This window comes from Phytophthora sojae (assembly GCF_000149755.1).
Source record: "Phytophthora sojae unplaced genomic scaffold PHYSOscaffold_2, whole genome shotgun sequence".
Lineage (NCBI taxonomy): Eukaryota > Oomycota > Peronosporomycetes > Peronosporales > Peronosporaceae > Phytophthora > Phytophthora sojae.
In genome coordinates, this window is record NW_009258116.1 from 5959719 (window position 1) to 5973197 (window position 13479).

Genomic DNA, 13479 nt, shown 5'->3' on the forward strand with positions numbered 1-13479 from the left:
AACGTGTGTTGCAAGAGCGTCCTCGGAGGTGCTTCAGGGAAGGAGTCGCTCAATGCGGAAATGCACTGTGTGGAAGTTCGAGGGCAGAGATCCTACCGAGAAAACCGACTACTGCGAGACCCATCGAGTTGCGTTGTGCAAGCGCACATACCCTGTTGACCCAACGAAGCAGCATCTGTGCCAACAGCAAACTTGGACTTGCTGGCAGAAATACCATTTGTTTTACTTGCCGAAGCAAGTGTACACTGTCGATGGCAACTTGCGACGAACCTCTCCAATTTATGTAGCTAACCGTCCATTTCTGAAGGCCCGCCAAGAATAAAAGAAGGCTAACGCAGCCACCAAGGCGTAACCTCACATCATTTTTTCAAGATAGTCAAAGTCAACTAACCATTTATACTTCACTGCACTAAGTCACACCTATTCCATCTGCCCCCGCTAGTCTTGATGCCGTAAATGCGAATTTAGCTCGTGGCTGACAACATACTGTTTTACCACTGGTGCACCATAGCGGCAAGCTAACCACACTCCACTGCGTATAATCCGACAGGATACTGTTAGAAATTCCACCCGCCTCCAACCATAACAATAACTCCCAACTATGTATATGTCAGCGAAGACGCCTCAGACCACATCCAGCACGGCCACGTTCGCCACCACCACGTCTGAGGTCATGCTGCTGACGGCGCTGCCACGGCCGCTGCCCGCGCTGCCCGAGTCGCCCGCTACCATTGCGTCCGACTACATGCTGACGGAGTTGCCACCGATCACCTCCAGTACGGACACGATCTCTACAAAGGACGTCATGCTGTTGATGCCGCTGACGGTACTTCTGGCACCTCTACAACGGTCTCCTTCCGCACTGTCGATGCATTTGCGCACGCTGTCTGGTCACCGGTCACATTCTTGCCAACCTCCGTGCCGGTGGAGGCACACACGACCACCCCCAGCACGACAACGGTCACGCCCAAAGCTTCCGTGGTCATGATGTTGCCGGCGCACACACGGCGCTGCGGCCGCCGTTATGCTTGCTGCCTGAGTCCCCCGCCACCATCGCGTCCGTGGCCGTGTCCATGTCGGCGGAGACGCCCCTGACCGCGTCCTCCAAGGCCACGGCCACCTCCATCGCGTCCGAGACCCTGCTGGCGATGTCGCTGGTGGCGCTGCTGCCGCTACTACCGGCGGCGACCTGTGTGCGGCTGCCGCTGGCGTTGTGCTCGATGATCGCGTCCGTGCCCCTGGGGACACAATAGTGTTGATAGAGATACTACAGAAGACACAATAGCGTGGGGTTTTACCTATCCCTCTTACCTGTATGATTGGTCATAAACGGCGAGGATACTGCCGTGGCTTAGAAAATTGCTGTTTCAGTTATCTAAGTAAAAAGATACTTGATGTATCATTCTGGTAACGATAGGGTTAATAAGGGGTCTCTTGAAATTGGAATAGGAACACCTATGATAAAAACTGATTATATTTCTAGATAAGGTAGAAGAGATTGCTTACACGTATTATGATGGATGTCCCCGACTTGGACTGGATACCGTAGATGACAGAAGCGAAATATGCTGTAATTAGCGGATGTTAGCAACTTCGTAAATCACGACTCAAATTTACGGTCAACATTTTTATGTGTTTAGTTAAAACGAAATCGTCCACAGTGTTAGCATTCGCGTATCTGCCCATTTACGAAATCCAATGACTCCCAGCGATAGAGGTCGCCCTGCTGACACGAGATCCTGGCATGCGCAGCACTATTATACATTGCGCGTCCGGGCGGGTGCACCCGGGGGAGATCACAGTTCGTTAGGCACTGCTTTGTTGCACTTTGCTTTGCTTTGTTGTGCTTTGCTTCGTTGTATTGTGTTTTGTTTTGTTCAGTTGGGTTGTATTGTGCATTGTCATATTGTATTTTGTCGTTCAGGGCGAGACTTTGCTTTATGTTTGAATAACTGCGTATATTTACTTAGAGACCATTCATCACAGTAAACATATAGTCGGTCATATCTTGGCAGCCGATATACCAACCTCATTATAGTCTTGGAGTTTGGTAAGTCACCCAGCGAGAAGACGTCACTGGAGATGAGCCTGGAGAAGGGCGACCACTCACAGGGTAAGTGGACGGGATACTGTTCAGAGATGATGGAGGTGTTCCCATGGGAGATGGTGAATATGACCCATCGCCGACGCGTGTGCTTGATTTGAAGCAGGTCGAGAAAGAGGTACGCCGCCGATACCATGGTTATCTGACTAGGCAGAGAATGGAACTGACTTGATGGGGGGGGGTCGATGACGCTTCGTAGTCACCGTCACCAACCTTCACGGCATCACTTTGGTCTTCTTCGCCTTCTTCACACCCGGCGCGGTCTTAATGTCCGTCCGGAAAAGCTGACCACCGGGACGGGCAGGGTCACGGTCTGTCTTCACCGTTGGGCAGGACTTCTTGAAGTGGCCTGCCTCAAAGCAGTAGAAACACTCAACACAATCCGTGCCCTTTCGCTTCACGCTGACCTACTTGACGGAGCAGATTCTCGTTGCCTTCTTCTTTTCGATGTACGGGACCACCTCTTGACGCGGCTTGTCGCCGATCACACGTCGCAGCCTCATCTCCACATTGGCGACAGTGAATATCGCGTTCGTCATCGAGACAGAACTCGCCCAAAGTTCACTCGGTAGCTGCGACAGGACCTCGATGTATAGCCATGCCTCGTTCACCATCCCCTGACCTACCAGTACCTTAGTCTTCCAGTTGATCTCGTTCCTCAGCTTCTTCAGCCGAGCAAACAGAGACCCAACATCCTTCGAGTTGGATGCCAACACACGGCCCCACTGCTTCATCAGTTCGTTGATGTCGCCGCATCTCCCAGACCATAAGCCTGCTCTAGAAGCCCCCACACCTCACATGGGTCCATCATCGAGACAGTGTCCGGGAGGGTGGACAGGAACCCATTCGGCAGCGACTGGTTGAACAGGTTCTGTATGGCCGTGCGGGCCCGGTTCCAGTGCGCTAGCTCCCAGCGCCCATCATGCACTACCTCCGCTGTCGCATCATCCCCAGAGAGGACGACTGGCTTCTCAGGTCGACCATCGAGGAACGTAGCCATGAGGACCCTGGCGTCCGGTAGCTCCTACTCCAGCAACTTTCTAAGGTACGCTTGACCGAGGTCGTCGATGTGCGTGCGCACCTTATCTTCCCACATAGTGAACTCTTGCTTGTTGCCGGAGAAGCGCTCCAGGCCCAGCGAAGAGTTGGGCTTCAGACTTTGAGTCATCTTGGGCGAGGGAGAGAGTCTTGGTCGTAATTGAAATGTTGCACTTGTTGTTTGGCTGTCCGTTTTGAACTGAGAGAGGCGCGGGCATTGGGCTGTCCCGATACCTATCTCTCCTCCAGTCATTGCATCCCTCGGCAGATAGTTTTTCGGATGTGCAGCTCCTTTCGGCTGATTGGATAATATGAGGCGAGGCGGGTGAACGCCTTTATCATCCAGGATGTATAGCGTTCGTCCGGTAGGCTTAGACCCGGGAGGGTTTAGCTTACGGAAATCCAAAACGTACAATGAATATAAGCTCCGGCTGGCGTGTGATCTAGTGGAATCTGTGAAAAGGCTCGGTGGATTTCGCCACCAAACCCATGCCCAGCTGACCCATATCAATCAGGCAGACTTTAAGTGCGTCATGGCCGCGATGGATCTGGACCGCCAACTGTCGGGCACGAGCCGTGTGACGAAGGAAGCTGAGACCGAGGTCTGGGCGGAGCGCCGCTCAGATCCTGGGCTTGAGCGAAGTTTGTCTGGGACCCGAGATGTCTGGCGTTGGGTATCCCAAGTCCGAGCTGAGTCCGGAAGCTGAGAGAAGCTACGCGGAGTCTGAGCTGAGCCTCGAGTGTGATGGCCGGAGTCCCCGCTCAAGTCGAGAAGCTGAGCGGAGCCGGGTGGAGTTTGAGCCCAACCCCCCCAGTGGTTATGGAGCCGTCGTCCACGATGCCGAGCTGAGTCAAGGAGCAGGTGTCCGGGCGAGGTGGTGCCGAGCCCGAGTCTAGCTTCTACTGTGGTCATGGAGTCTTCACCCAAGTCGACAAGCTGGCCGAGGACGAAGGTCTGAGCGGAGGGACGTGGGGTCCGAGCCCAGCCTCGAATGTGATGTTTGAAGTCTTTGCCCAAGTCGAGAAGCCGAGTGGAGTGGCATGGGCCTGAGCGGAGTTGTTGGAGTCCAGTTGAAGTGCCTTGTGACGAGTCGCTGAACTTAAATCCAGACCGTGGTACTGACGGCGAAGTTGGTGGTACCGGCGAGTACACTCATACGGTGTATCATCCAGGAGCCTGCCTACATTGGGTGCGACCGCTCAAGATCGCGGACACTTCAAGCAGATCTCAACAGCCTGCAGCAGCTACACGATGACGCGCACCGGCGTGGAGCCGCCGCATTGGCCAAGACCAAAGATTTTGGACGGATCTGCAAGGACGCCCGGTAAGTATACAACCGACGCTCTTCGCGCAGCAAGTCAGTGTGTACCCAGGAGGATATTGCGCCCAGTCCTAGTTTGTGCATGTGTAAACATTTAAACAGAGTTCGTTTTGCCCCGAAGGACGCAATTGGTGGAGGTCTTTGGCCAGAAGGTGTCTTGGCGATCATTCACACAAATTCAAGCTAACATATCAACGTTGTCAGAGTACTTCGGTGCGACGGCAGTACAGTTATTTCATCTTACTGGTACATCTTAGGGTGTATTTCATATTTTCGGGTGGAAGGTGATCCATTCTGAGGGTTTTGCAGGGTAATTGTATTGTGTGCTTGGGGACATTGGTGTACCCCGGTGCATTTTCTGATTATTAGTATCGGTTCATTGTGGGCCTGGTGCGCGGGTAGTCCCAGGGTTTGTGCGAGTGCCTTGGATCTAGGCTCAAACCGAGTCACTAACTCCAGACCGGGTCGTTGATTGACTCGACGAGAAGAAAGGAGAAGCTGGTACGATCCTCGCCCAGGCTCAGAGAAATAAAGGCGAACTCGGCCCAGACCCAGGCCGGCCGAGAAAGAAGGGGTGTTGTGATTATGAGCCGGAACCAAAGAGAGGAAGTGGAGGCTATATTCTGTGTTGTGTCGTGTTCATTACGGAAAACCCGGAGCATGTCGGGCTGTGGACACGTGCGGACTGGGGCTTGCCAAGTGGAGAGCAAGTTTCGTCTGGGAACACCTCCGGAGACCTTCAACATCGACAGCAGCTTGTGTGGCCGACGCAAGTCTGGGCCCACAGCGTAGCCGTGATCAAAAGAACCGCCAAGGGGATCCCAGAGTGAGGAACACACGCCTCGCCCGACCCGAGTCGGAGCTGAGCCAAGCGTTCAAGCGGCTAACTCCAGCGAAGTGGGTGGGAGTGCTCGCTCAGTGGAAGGAGCTCTTGCAGCGCTAAGCAGGGCTGAGCCAAGTGGTGCAGGGCTGAGCGAGGGCCAAGGTCGAGCGGTCTAGTAACCTGAGAAAAGAGCACGGGCGCTTCGTCACAAATCCCTATGTGGCGAAGTGGATCCGCGAAATTTGCAGATCGCGGGGGTCCTCTTGCACACGGCGCCCGAACTGCCGACTAACGGAGGGGGTACTCCGATCTCCCGTGAAGTTGCTGATCCTCACCTTGTGTACCCGTCGGTGGGCTGGATCGCTCTTCGGGTGATCTCGAGAAGACGCGCTTGGGGTTGAGTCTTGGACTGTCTGGTGGACAGCGGGAACTTGTGGCAGCAACGCGGATATGCTTCACGCTGTGCCGGAGTAGTTGTGGCGGTTTCGGTCTGGGGTTGTCTAGATCGACAGGTGTGATCTTGGCCTGGGGTTGCCTTGTGGTCGGTGTGTGACCTTCCTTTCCTTTCCTTGCTTGCCGCTTCCTCTAGCGGTGGGTCATCACAAGATCACGACCTTCATCAGAGCGCTTCGATGGCGGGCAGTAGAACAGCAATCCAGCTTCGTCGACCTCGTAGTCATCGACAATCTTGGCACACGCTTTAGTTTCCGCCGAGGTAAGGTCCTGCACGTCCCCACGTAGATACTTCTTGAGATCGGCAATCCACTTCTCTTCATCCTGCGCCTGGCAGATGCGCTCCGTCCGCATTCGTTGTACCATCAACTCATCCAACACTTGTGGGGCTGCTCGTCTCCTCGATCTCGTAACCGCCGCGATCTTGATCACCGCCGCGTCAGATCGAGGAACCAATAATTCGTCGAGTCGGTTGAGCGTCCCCAGATCTTCGCGTTCTCCGTCTGCTGAAACGACTGATCCACCTTCCCGTTGCAGTGCTGCGCTTGCAAGTCGATCTGCACTCTGGTTCCAGTCACGCTTCATGTGAAGAAATGCGTGGTTGGGCCAAGATCGCAATCGTTCCATGGCCTTCTGACGTAGTAGTACCAACCTCGGAGCCTTGCACTCGATCTCTCCACGCATCTGACGGATCACCAAGTTGGCGTCGCCACAGATAATTAGGCGCCGCCCCCTGCCCAGGTTTGCTAGAAGATCGAAACAGAGGAGCAATCCATGGTACTCCGCCTCATTCACCGTTAGATCGATCTTGTACTCAGATGCGGCGGAGATTACCTTCCAGTCGGGCAAGCCCCACACAATCGCGCTGTAAGCCCCCCACTTCGCTTTACACGAGCCGATCCATCAAAGCTAACCACCAACAGTTCTTCATCAATCTCCACCGTAGGAGGTGGCATCGTGACAGCTTGTCGCGGTCGTTTCCGAGGAGAGATCGACGTTAGGATTGAATCGACATCTTATCGGGGCGTGATACTTGCGGCTATTACTCCCAAAATCTCATCGTCTCCTTTCGTGCATTTCACGATTTCCAATGTCCACGACGACAGTAGCGCCGCCCACCGGCCAAGGCGTCCCTGCAAACCGGAAGAATGCACCAGCCACGCCAATGTTGAGTATCGGGTCAGGACCTTGATCGATCTGGTAACCAGTTGCGTGTAGCAGACATCCAACATCCGGAGCAGTGCCAAAACCTCCTTATCCACCATTCCATAGTTGATCTCGTTCGGCTTGAGCGTGCGGCTGGTAAAGGTGATTGGCCTGTCCACCCCATCGTGCTCCTGCATCAACGCCGCAGAGATCGCCCACTTGCTGGCGTACACTACGACCACTGGTTCCCGATCTGGGTCAAAGTGCTGCAGGATCGGCGCCTTCACGATCGGCGCCTTCACGATCTTGTCCTTCAACACCGTAAATGCCGTGATGGCTCGACCCCACTTGTCACTGTCAGCTTGGCGTTCACCAGCTTCGACTTCATCTGCGCCGACCTCGATCTTGGCTTTCCGAGTGATCTCATAGAAGTCGGCCTCACGAAGTTCGTACAGCACTGAAGCGTAGATCGCGAAGTCCTCGATGAACCTGCTGTAGTAGTTGAGACTGCCTAAGAATGACTGCATCGATCTCAGGGTGGTCGGAAACGGCAGATTGGCCAATGCTGATAGATCCTTCGGGTGAACTTCCAGTCCTTCCGCAGATACTCGATGTCCCAAGTAGTCGACCTTCTTCAATCCCCAAAAGCTCTTGGCCACGCTGATCGGCAAGTTCCATTCCTCGCAGACATCTAGCGGCTTCTCCACCTTCTCACACAGCGTATCCCACGAACCGGCCGTGACCAAGATGTCATCGATATAAGATCGACGGCCCAGGACAGATGTCTTCTGCTCTACGTTTGGTTCTCCGTCCTTGACCAGATCGATCTGTCCCTGTCGATCTTGGTTGTCCGTGATCTTGAGGAAGCCGTAGAGTGCGTTGTCGATCAGCCGCTGATAGATCTGTGGCGCGTTCTTCAGTCCAAATGGCATTCAGTTCCACTCGTAGAGTCCCCATGGAGTGATGAACGCGGAGATCGCACGAGCTCGATCTGTCATCGTTACCACCCAGAAACCGCTAGCCATGTCCAGCGAGCAATACCAGAGCACCTTGTCGAGATCCTCGAGGAGATCGTTGATCAGCGGCATCGGGTAGACCATTAAACGTGTCAGACTGTTGACCAGACGGTAGTCAATACAGAGTCTGATGTCGACCCCGTTCTTCTTGACGATCACCACGATCGGTGATGCCCAAGGGGACGTTGAAATCATGATCATCTTGGCCGACAGGAGCCCCTTGATTAGCTGCTCCAGCTTCTCGCGGTACTGTGGCGCCACTTTACGGCAACGCTGAGCGACTGGCTTCGCGTTTCCGACGTCAATGTCGCAGATCGCACCTTTTGCGGCCGGTGGTAAGGCATTTCCCTTTCCAATAAGCAAGTGCTTCCGGCGCCAGATGATCTTCCGCAGCCGGTCGATTTCCTCCGGCGTGTTTTCGCCAGGATCACCAACTTGGATATCCGTGATCACGACTTCGTCAGTCGCGGTGAACTCCGGGAGCACTGCCATTTGACCTTCGATATCTTCCGCGTAGAGATCACCGCCTTCCGTGATGCAGACTTCAGGATCTTCCGGGTCAACTGCATTTGGACGTGGATCAGCTTCAAGATCACTTCCCGACGCGTGTTTACGCGTCTCGTGACTGACGCTGGGGCTCGCTGGATTTTCGTTCGTTTCGACCCGTCGATCTCGATTAGACGCCTGATTTACGCCTGTCGCACCACCGTAATCATGATGAGACGCCTGATTTGCGCCAGTCGCAACCACTCGATCTTGATGAAACACCTGATTTCCACCCGTCGCAACCACTCGATCTTGATTAGATGCACCATGTCGCACCGACTGGGGCCGATCGCAGCCTTGATCTTCCAAACAATCCGTGTCGCACGCTGTATTTCCAGCGTCGTAATCACCCGATGGTCTCTCCGCCCCCTGCGAAGTGGCGAAATCATGGCGCGTTTCTCCCGTGCCGAATTCATCGCTGTTCTTGGGCTGCTCGTCCCTGCCGGGCGTCGAGTAAGACGCGGTGGGGTTGCCGTACGACTCTTCCGGGTTGGAATCGTCGGGGCGCTTGGACGCCACGCACTCGGTGTGCACAGTGGCCACCTCTACACTTTTCGCTGGCCGGGTCAAGATCGCCGTCGGCGTTGTGTACTGCGGCCGCTCCACAGCAGACCCCTGCACGTCGGCGGGCTCAGGCACGTCCTTGGTAGCATCGGTGGTTGCTTGGTACGCGAAGTTCCGCCACTCCGCGTACCTGCGAGATCCAACGGAGACATACCCAGGTAAGCGCGGCACTCGATCTCCGGCCAGCCACATCGCGAGTCGCGTACCCTGATGCAGCACTAACTCGCGATCGCTCACGTTTGTCAGTTGCAGGTAGCGGATCTTGCCCGATCCACCAGTCACGGTAGGCACCCACCGATCGCCGCGCGTAACCCAGAGTTTCTGATGCTCTGTTGATCTTGTGCGCCGCTTCACCTCAACGGTTCCCGCTATGTCGATCTCGCGGTAACCGGTCAAGGTCACCTGCTCCACCTTGTCTCCGTAGAGCGGACGTCTCCCAGCGAGCTGGATCCGCACTTCGTCAGGCAGGCAGATTGTCCCGTCGGCAAGATCGAGGCGGATACCCGCCGGTACCATGAAGTCCATGCCGATGATTAAGTCCTGACCGCCGGTCGGCGGACCCACCCAATCATCGAAAAAATACACAAGTGATCCAGCGAGCGTGATCTTGACCCGTGCACGTCCTTCCGCCATGTATGGAGATTTTCCGACGCCTTCGCACTCCAATGTCTGACTTTCGTCAATGTAGCACCCCACCTTACGAGAAAAGGCGGTGTCTAGGATAGACACTTCGGCACCACTGTCAAACAACAGAGTAGCTTTTTCGTTGTTGATCTTTCCTACAGCTTTCGCTTGCTTGAACTTCTTGTCAGGCACATGGTATTTCCAGTAACCACGCGACTCCCCCAACGCAATATCCAAAGCCATCTTCACGCTCGATCTTGAGTAGTCATCAACTTGGTGAAGACTTGACATGGCAGCCGTAGGTTTCTTTTGAAGATACCATGTATTGTCGATGGGTTTGCTTACAGTCGACTGCGACTGCTTCTCGACATACGCAAAGATGCAGAACTGAGAACGCTCGTCTCGTACCGGATTCCAACCCGGCGAGCGTCCTAGTTTAACATCTTCTCCGCGGACTCGGGCAACATGCCCCCGTGCTTGGTGGGATTGTACCACTGGCGGATCAAATTGTAAAATTCCTCCATCGGACAGCTTCCTTCGTCGTGGATTTTGCCGCAGGCCTTGCAGACAAAGAGACAGCGATCTGACGGGTGACCATGCTTGCCACATTTTTCACACGTCAGCTGCTTCCAGCATCCCAGATCGTCGTGTTTGGTAGACCCGCAATGAGTGCACCGCTTGAGGGGCGGCCCCATGTCGATCGATTTAGAGAGATGTCCCGGTCGACGATCTTGACGGCCTCGATCTTGATCCGGTGGACGCCGATCTCGGCCGGCCGAGCGATGTTCAGTCGTTCCATGATCGTTACTGGCTGAAGTCGCGTACACTCGGCGCAGATCTCCCTCTTCATCCGAGTCGCTGGATCCTGCATCCAAGTCACTGCTGTCGCTCTGCACCTGAATCGCTCGTACCGCGCGAGCACCGGCGGCGGCTTGCGGCTTCGGGCGGGGCTCAATCGAGCCGTACACCGTCTTGCTCTGTCGCGCTTCGGCACGCTGGCGAGATCGCAAAACTTCTTCCAGAGTGTCCGCGTCGGGAATCCGAAGCAGGGCAAGCTGGTCCGCTAGATCGCGATCATCCAAAGTCTCGATAAAGTGTTCCACATGTTCCCGGCGCACGTCCGGCGGTCCGTCCTTGACTTGTAGACGTGTCCGCAGGCCTACGACGTTGAACCTGTGGAGGTACTCCAGAGGCGACTCGTCAGATCGTTTCCGAGCATGGTAGTACTGGCGGGCAACCGAGACACCACGCCCACAATACTGGACCTGGAAACTCTGGAGCAGGTCTTTCCACGTGGTACGAGTTGTTCGGCTCAGCTGCCTATACCAGGTTCGCGCTGGACCAGTGAGCAAATCACCGAACGCCAGACACTTCTCATCATCAGGCGCTTGATCGCGGACGAAAGCCGATCTTACCTTGCTGACCCAAGATCGAGCTCGATCTTCGTCGCCGTCCTTTCCGGAAAACTCCTTCAGTTCCGACATTGCACACACACGAATGCGTGGTGCGGTCCCAGTTCCTCCAGGCGAAGCAGTAGCCGTTGTTGCTACCGCCGCGCGGATAGGCCAACTGAGATCGAGGTCGTCAGGATCAAACTCCCCTGACGCAGAGTGTCGGTTTGGTGATCCAACCGACTCCATCTCGACATCTTGATCTTCGGTCGGTCGCGACTTCAGCGCGACACCAAGTAGCTGCTGCTCCTTCAGAAAACGTTCCATGGCCGCTTGGAAGAACGACTCGAGTCTTTCCGGGGAGTGTCGCACTGAAGTTGCTACGCCCTTCGGCTCTCGCGTTGGCACAACCACCTCACGCTCAGCACGTTCAGCTCGACTTCTTAACATAGCGGCACCGGAAGGGTCTAGCGTCATGCGCGGTGGCGGATCATCGACACTGTCAGATTCCACGTCTTCTGTTGCAGACACGTACGGAGATGACGTCGGAGTTTGGCCACCCGGATTGGGCGCAGGCGTCGATCTGGCGGGTGTCGATCTCGATAGCGTCTGGGGCGATCTTGATGTTTCTTTCAAGGATCGACTCGACTCACCGACCAACGGCTTCAGTAGCAGGAACAGCCTCTGGGCCGAGTTCTGGATCGTACTGAGCTTCAGATGGAACAGGCTTTCCACATCCAGCACTCCTGCGATGATACCAACTTCCTTGAAGAGCCGTAGCAGCGTCTGAACGGCATCCAACTTGTCCGATCCAGGGGTCGGCTGTGACACCGGTCCCGCAAGATCGCCGAGGAGGTTTGGCCGGAGGAGCTTCATCACATCGTCCTGAAGCAGGAAAGCGTGCAGCTCCTTCTTGTAGTACGTTACAGCGAGTTGATCCTCAGCCACGGTCAGTGTGAGATCGGCTCGATCGTCAGTATCGGAGTCTGGAGCCTTCATCTTCTTCCGCGACGACTTCGATCTTGCTGGCTTCTTCTTGGTCGATCTAGCGCGGTGTGGTTGGGTTCCGGCTTGCGCCGGTGGACTTTCGTCCGGCAGGCCACGATTCCCATCGTGCCCTGCGGGGGTCCCCGAGGGGACCTGGGGAGGAGGTTGAGGCTTTTCTTTTAGGTCCGTTGCCGGGCCTTCCTCTGTTCCGTCGGTAGAGCTCCTCCCTAGGCTCTGCTGATCCGCGGATCGATCATGTTTCAGCGGTGTCGACGCCTATCCGATCTCTGTAGACGCTTCATTCCCTTGTCCAAACTCGGCTTGCGCATACTCTTGGAGGGACTCACGGTGAAATCCCGAGTCACTCAAAGATCCGGGCACGCGCACCATTGTGGCGAAGGGGATCCGCGAAATTTGCAGATCGTGGGGGCCCTCTTGCACACGGCGCCCGAACTGCCGGCTAACGGAGGGGGTACTCCGATCTCCCGTGAAGTTGCTGATCCTCACCTTGTGTACCCGTCGGTGGGCTGGATCGCTCTTCGGGTGATCTCGAGAAGACGCGCTTGGGGTTGAGTCTTGGACTGTCTGGTGGACAGCGGGAACTTGTGGCAGCAACGCGGATATGCTTCACGCTGTGCCGGAGTAGTTGTGGCGGTTTCGGTCTGGGGTTGTCTAGATCGACAGGTGTGATCTTGGCCTGGGGTTGCCTTGTGGTCGGTGTGTGACCTTCCTTTCCTTTCCTTGCTTGCCGCTTCCTCTAGCGGTGGGTCGAAGTGAGGGTTGACGGACGCTGGGCCAAGCTATCCTGGCGTCCGAGGTTCCTTGATCTTGGGGTGTAAGTCGACTTGCATAGCGTCGGGTGGGCCAAAGTATATCCCGTGCCCGGTATTGCGAAGGCGAAGACCACTTGTGAAGAAGGAGGTAAAATCAACTCTGTTTAAAATGTTAGCTTGTCCTAAGTCCTTGTCCTATCGTTCTCCTGCACTCCTGCGCTCGTGCGGTCTGTGCGCGTGCTCTCTAGCTCCCTTGAACGTTGGTGGTGTCGCTGGCTCTCTGCCCGGTGTCTGCGCAATCCGTGCGGTCGAGATCATCACTCTTTCTCCAAGATCGCGTCATCCCCGCCAAGATCGATATCGTCGACTTGGATCGATTACGCCGGGGTTTGGCTCTCAAGCACCTCCAGAGATGTTGTTCACCTTGATGTTGCCCCCTTGACCTTCTTGCTGGTTACTATCGTGCCAGACTACGCGTCGCCACGCTTTGCCGATCTTGGTCCACACTGTCGATCTTGGCCATCTTGTTGATCTTGGGTATCCGCGCGAAAATATCTCCATCCACTACACCACACCTATAGGTGTCGTTTATCTTCGTCGGATCGAGTTTTAACCTTGGAAATCGCAATTGATCAAAGATACAGGAATACAGAGAACTTCCGGACTCGTTCCGGGAGGCCAGAATGGGAGTG

At 55.3% G+C, this 13479-nt stretch overlaps 4 protein-coding genes across 4 annotated transcripts; 1 reads left to right on the forward strand and 3 right to left on the reverse strand.

Annotated features, from left to right (window-relative positions):
• Positions 1 to 624: 624 nt before the first annotated feature.
• On the reverse strand, positions 625 to 3272 carry PHYSODRAFT_325772 (hypothetical protein; the record flags this gene model as incomplete). The annotated part of the gene is made up of 6 exons (XM_009521676.1): positions 625 to 741; positions 831 to 1010; positions 1052 to 1238; positions 2516 to 2829; positions 2898 to 3111; positions 3154 to 3272. The coding sequence occupies 6 exons, from the start codon at positions 3270 to 3272 to the stop codon at positions 625 to 627; spliced, it is 1131 nt and encodes a 376-aa protein (XP_009519971.1).
• Positions 3273 to 3675: 403 nt separating this feature from the next.
• PHYSODRAFT_325773 (hypothetical protein) lies at positions 3676 to 5407 on the forward strand (the record flags this gene model as incomplete). The annotated part of the gene is made up of 5 exons (XM_009521677.1): positions 3676 to 3744; positions 3827 to 3931; positions 3999 to 4178; positions 4253 to 4467; positions 5239 to 5407. The coding sequence occupies 5 exons, from the start codon at positions 3676 to 3678 to the stop codon at positions 5405 to 5407; spliced, it is 738 nt and encodes a 245-aa protein (XP_009519972.1).
• Positions 5408 to 9009: 3602 nt separating this feature from the next.
• PHYSODRAFT_424253 (hypothetical protein) lies at positions 9010 to 9930 on the reverse strand (the record flags this gene model as incomplete). The annotated part of the gene is made up of 1 exon (XM_009521678.1): positions 9010 to 9930. A coding segment is annotated over one exon (921 nt), but the record flags the coding sequence as incomplete, so codon positions are not given.
• Positions 9931 to 10067: 137 nt separating this feature from the next.
• PHYSODRAFT_325775 (hypothetical protein) lies at positions 10068 to 12026 on the reverse strand (the record flags this gene model as incomplete). The annotated part of the gene is made up of 1 exon (XM_009521679.1): positions 10068 to 12026. The coding sequence occupies one exon, from the start codon at positions 12024 to 12026 to the stop codon at positions 10068 to 10070; it is 1959 nt and encodes a 652-aa protein (XP_009519974.1).
• Between the last annotated feature and the right edge of the window lie 1453 nt (positions 12027 to 13479).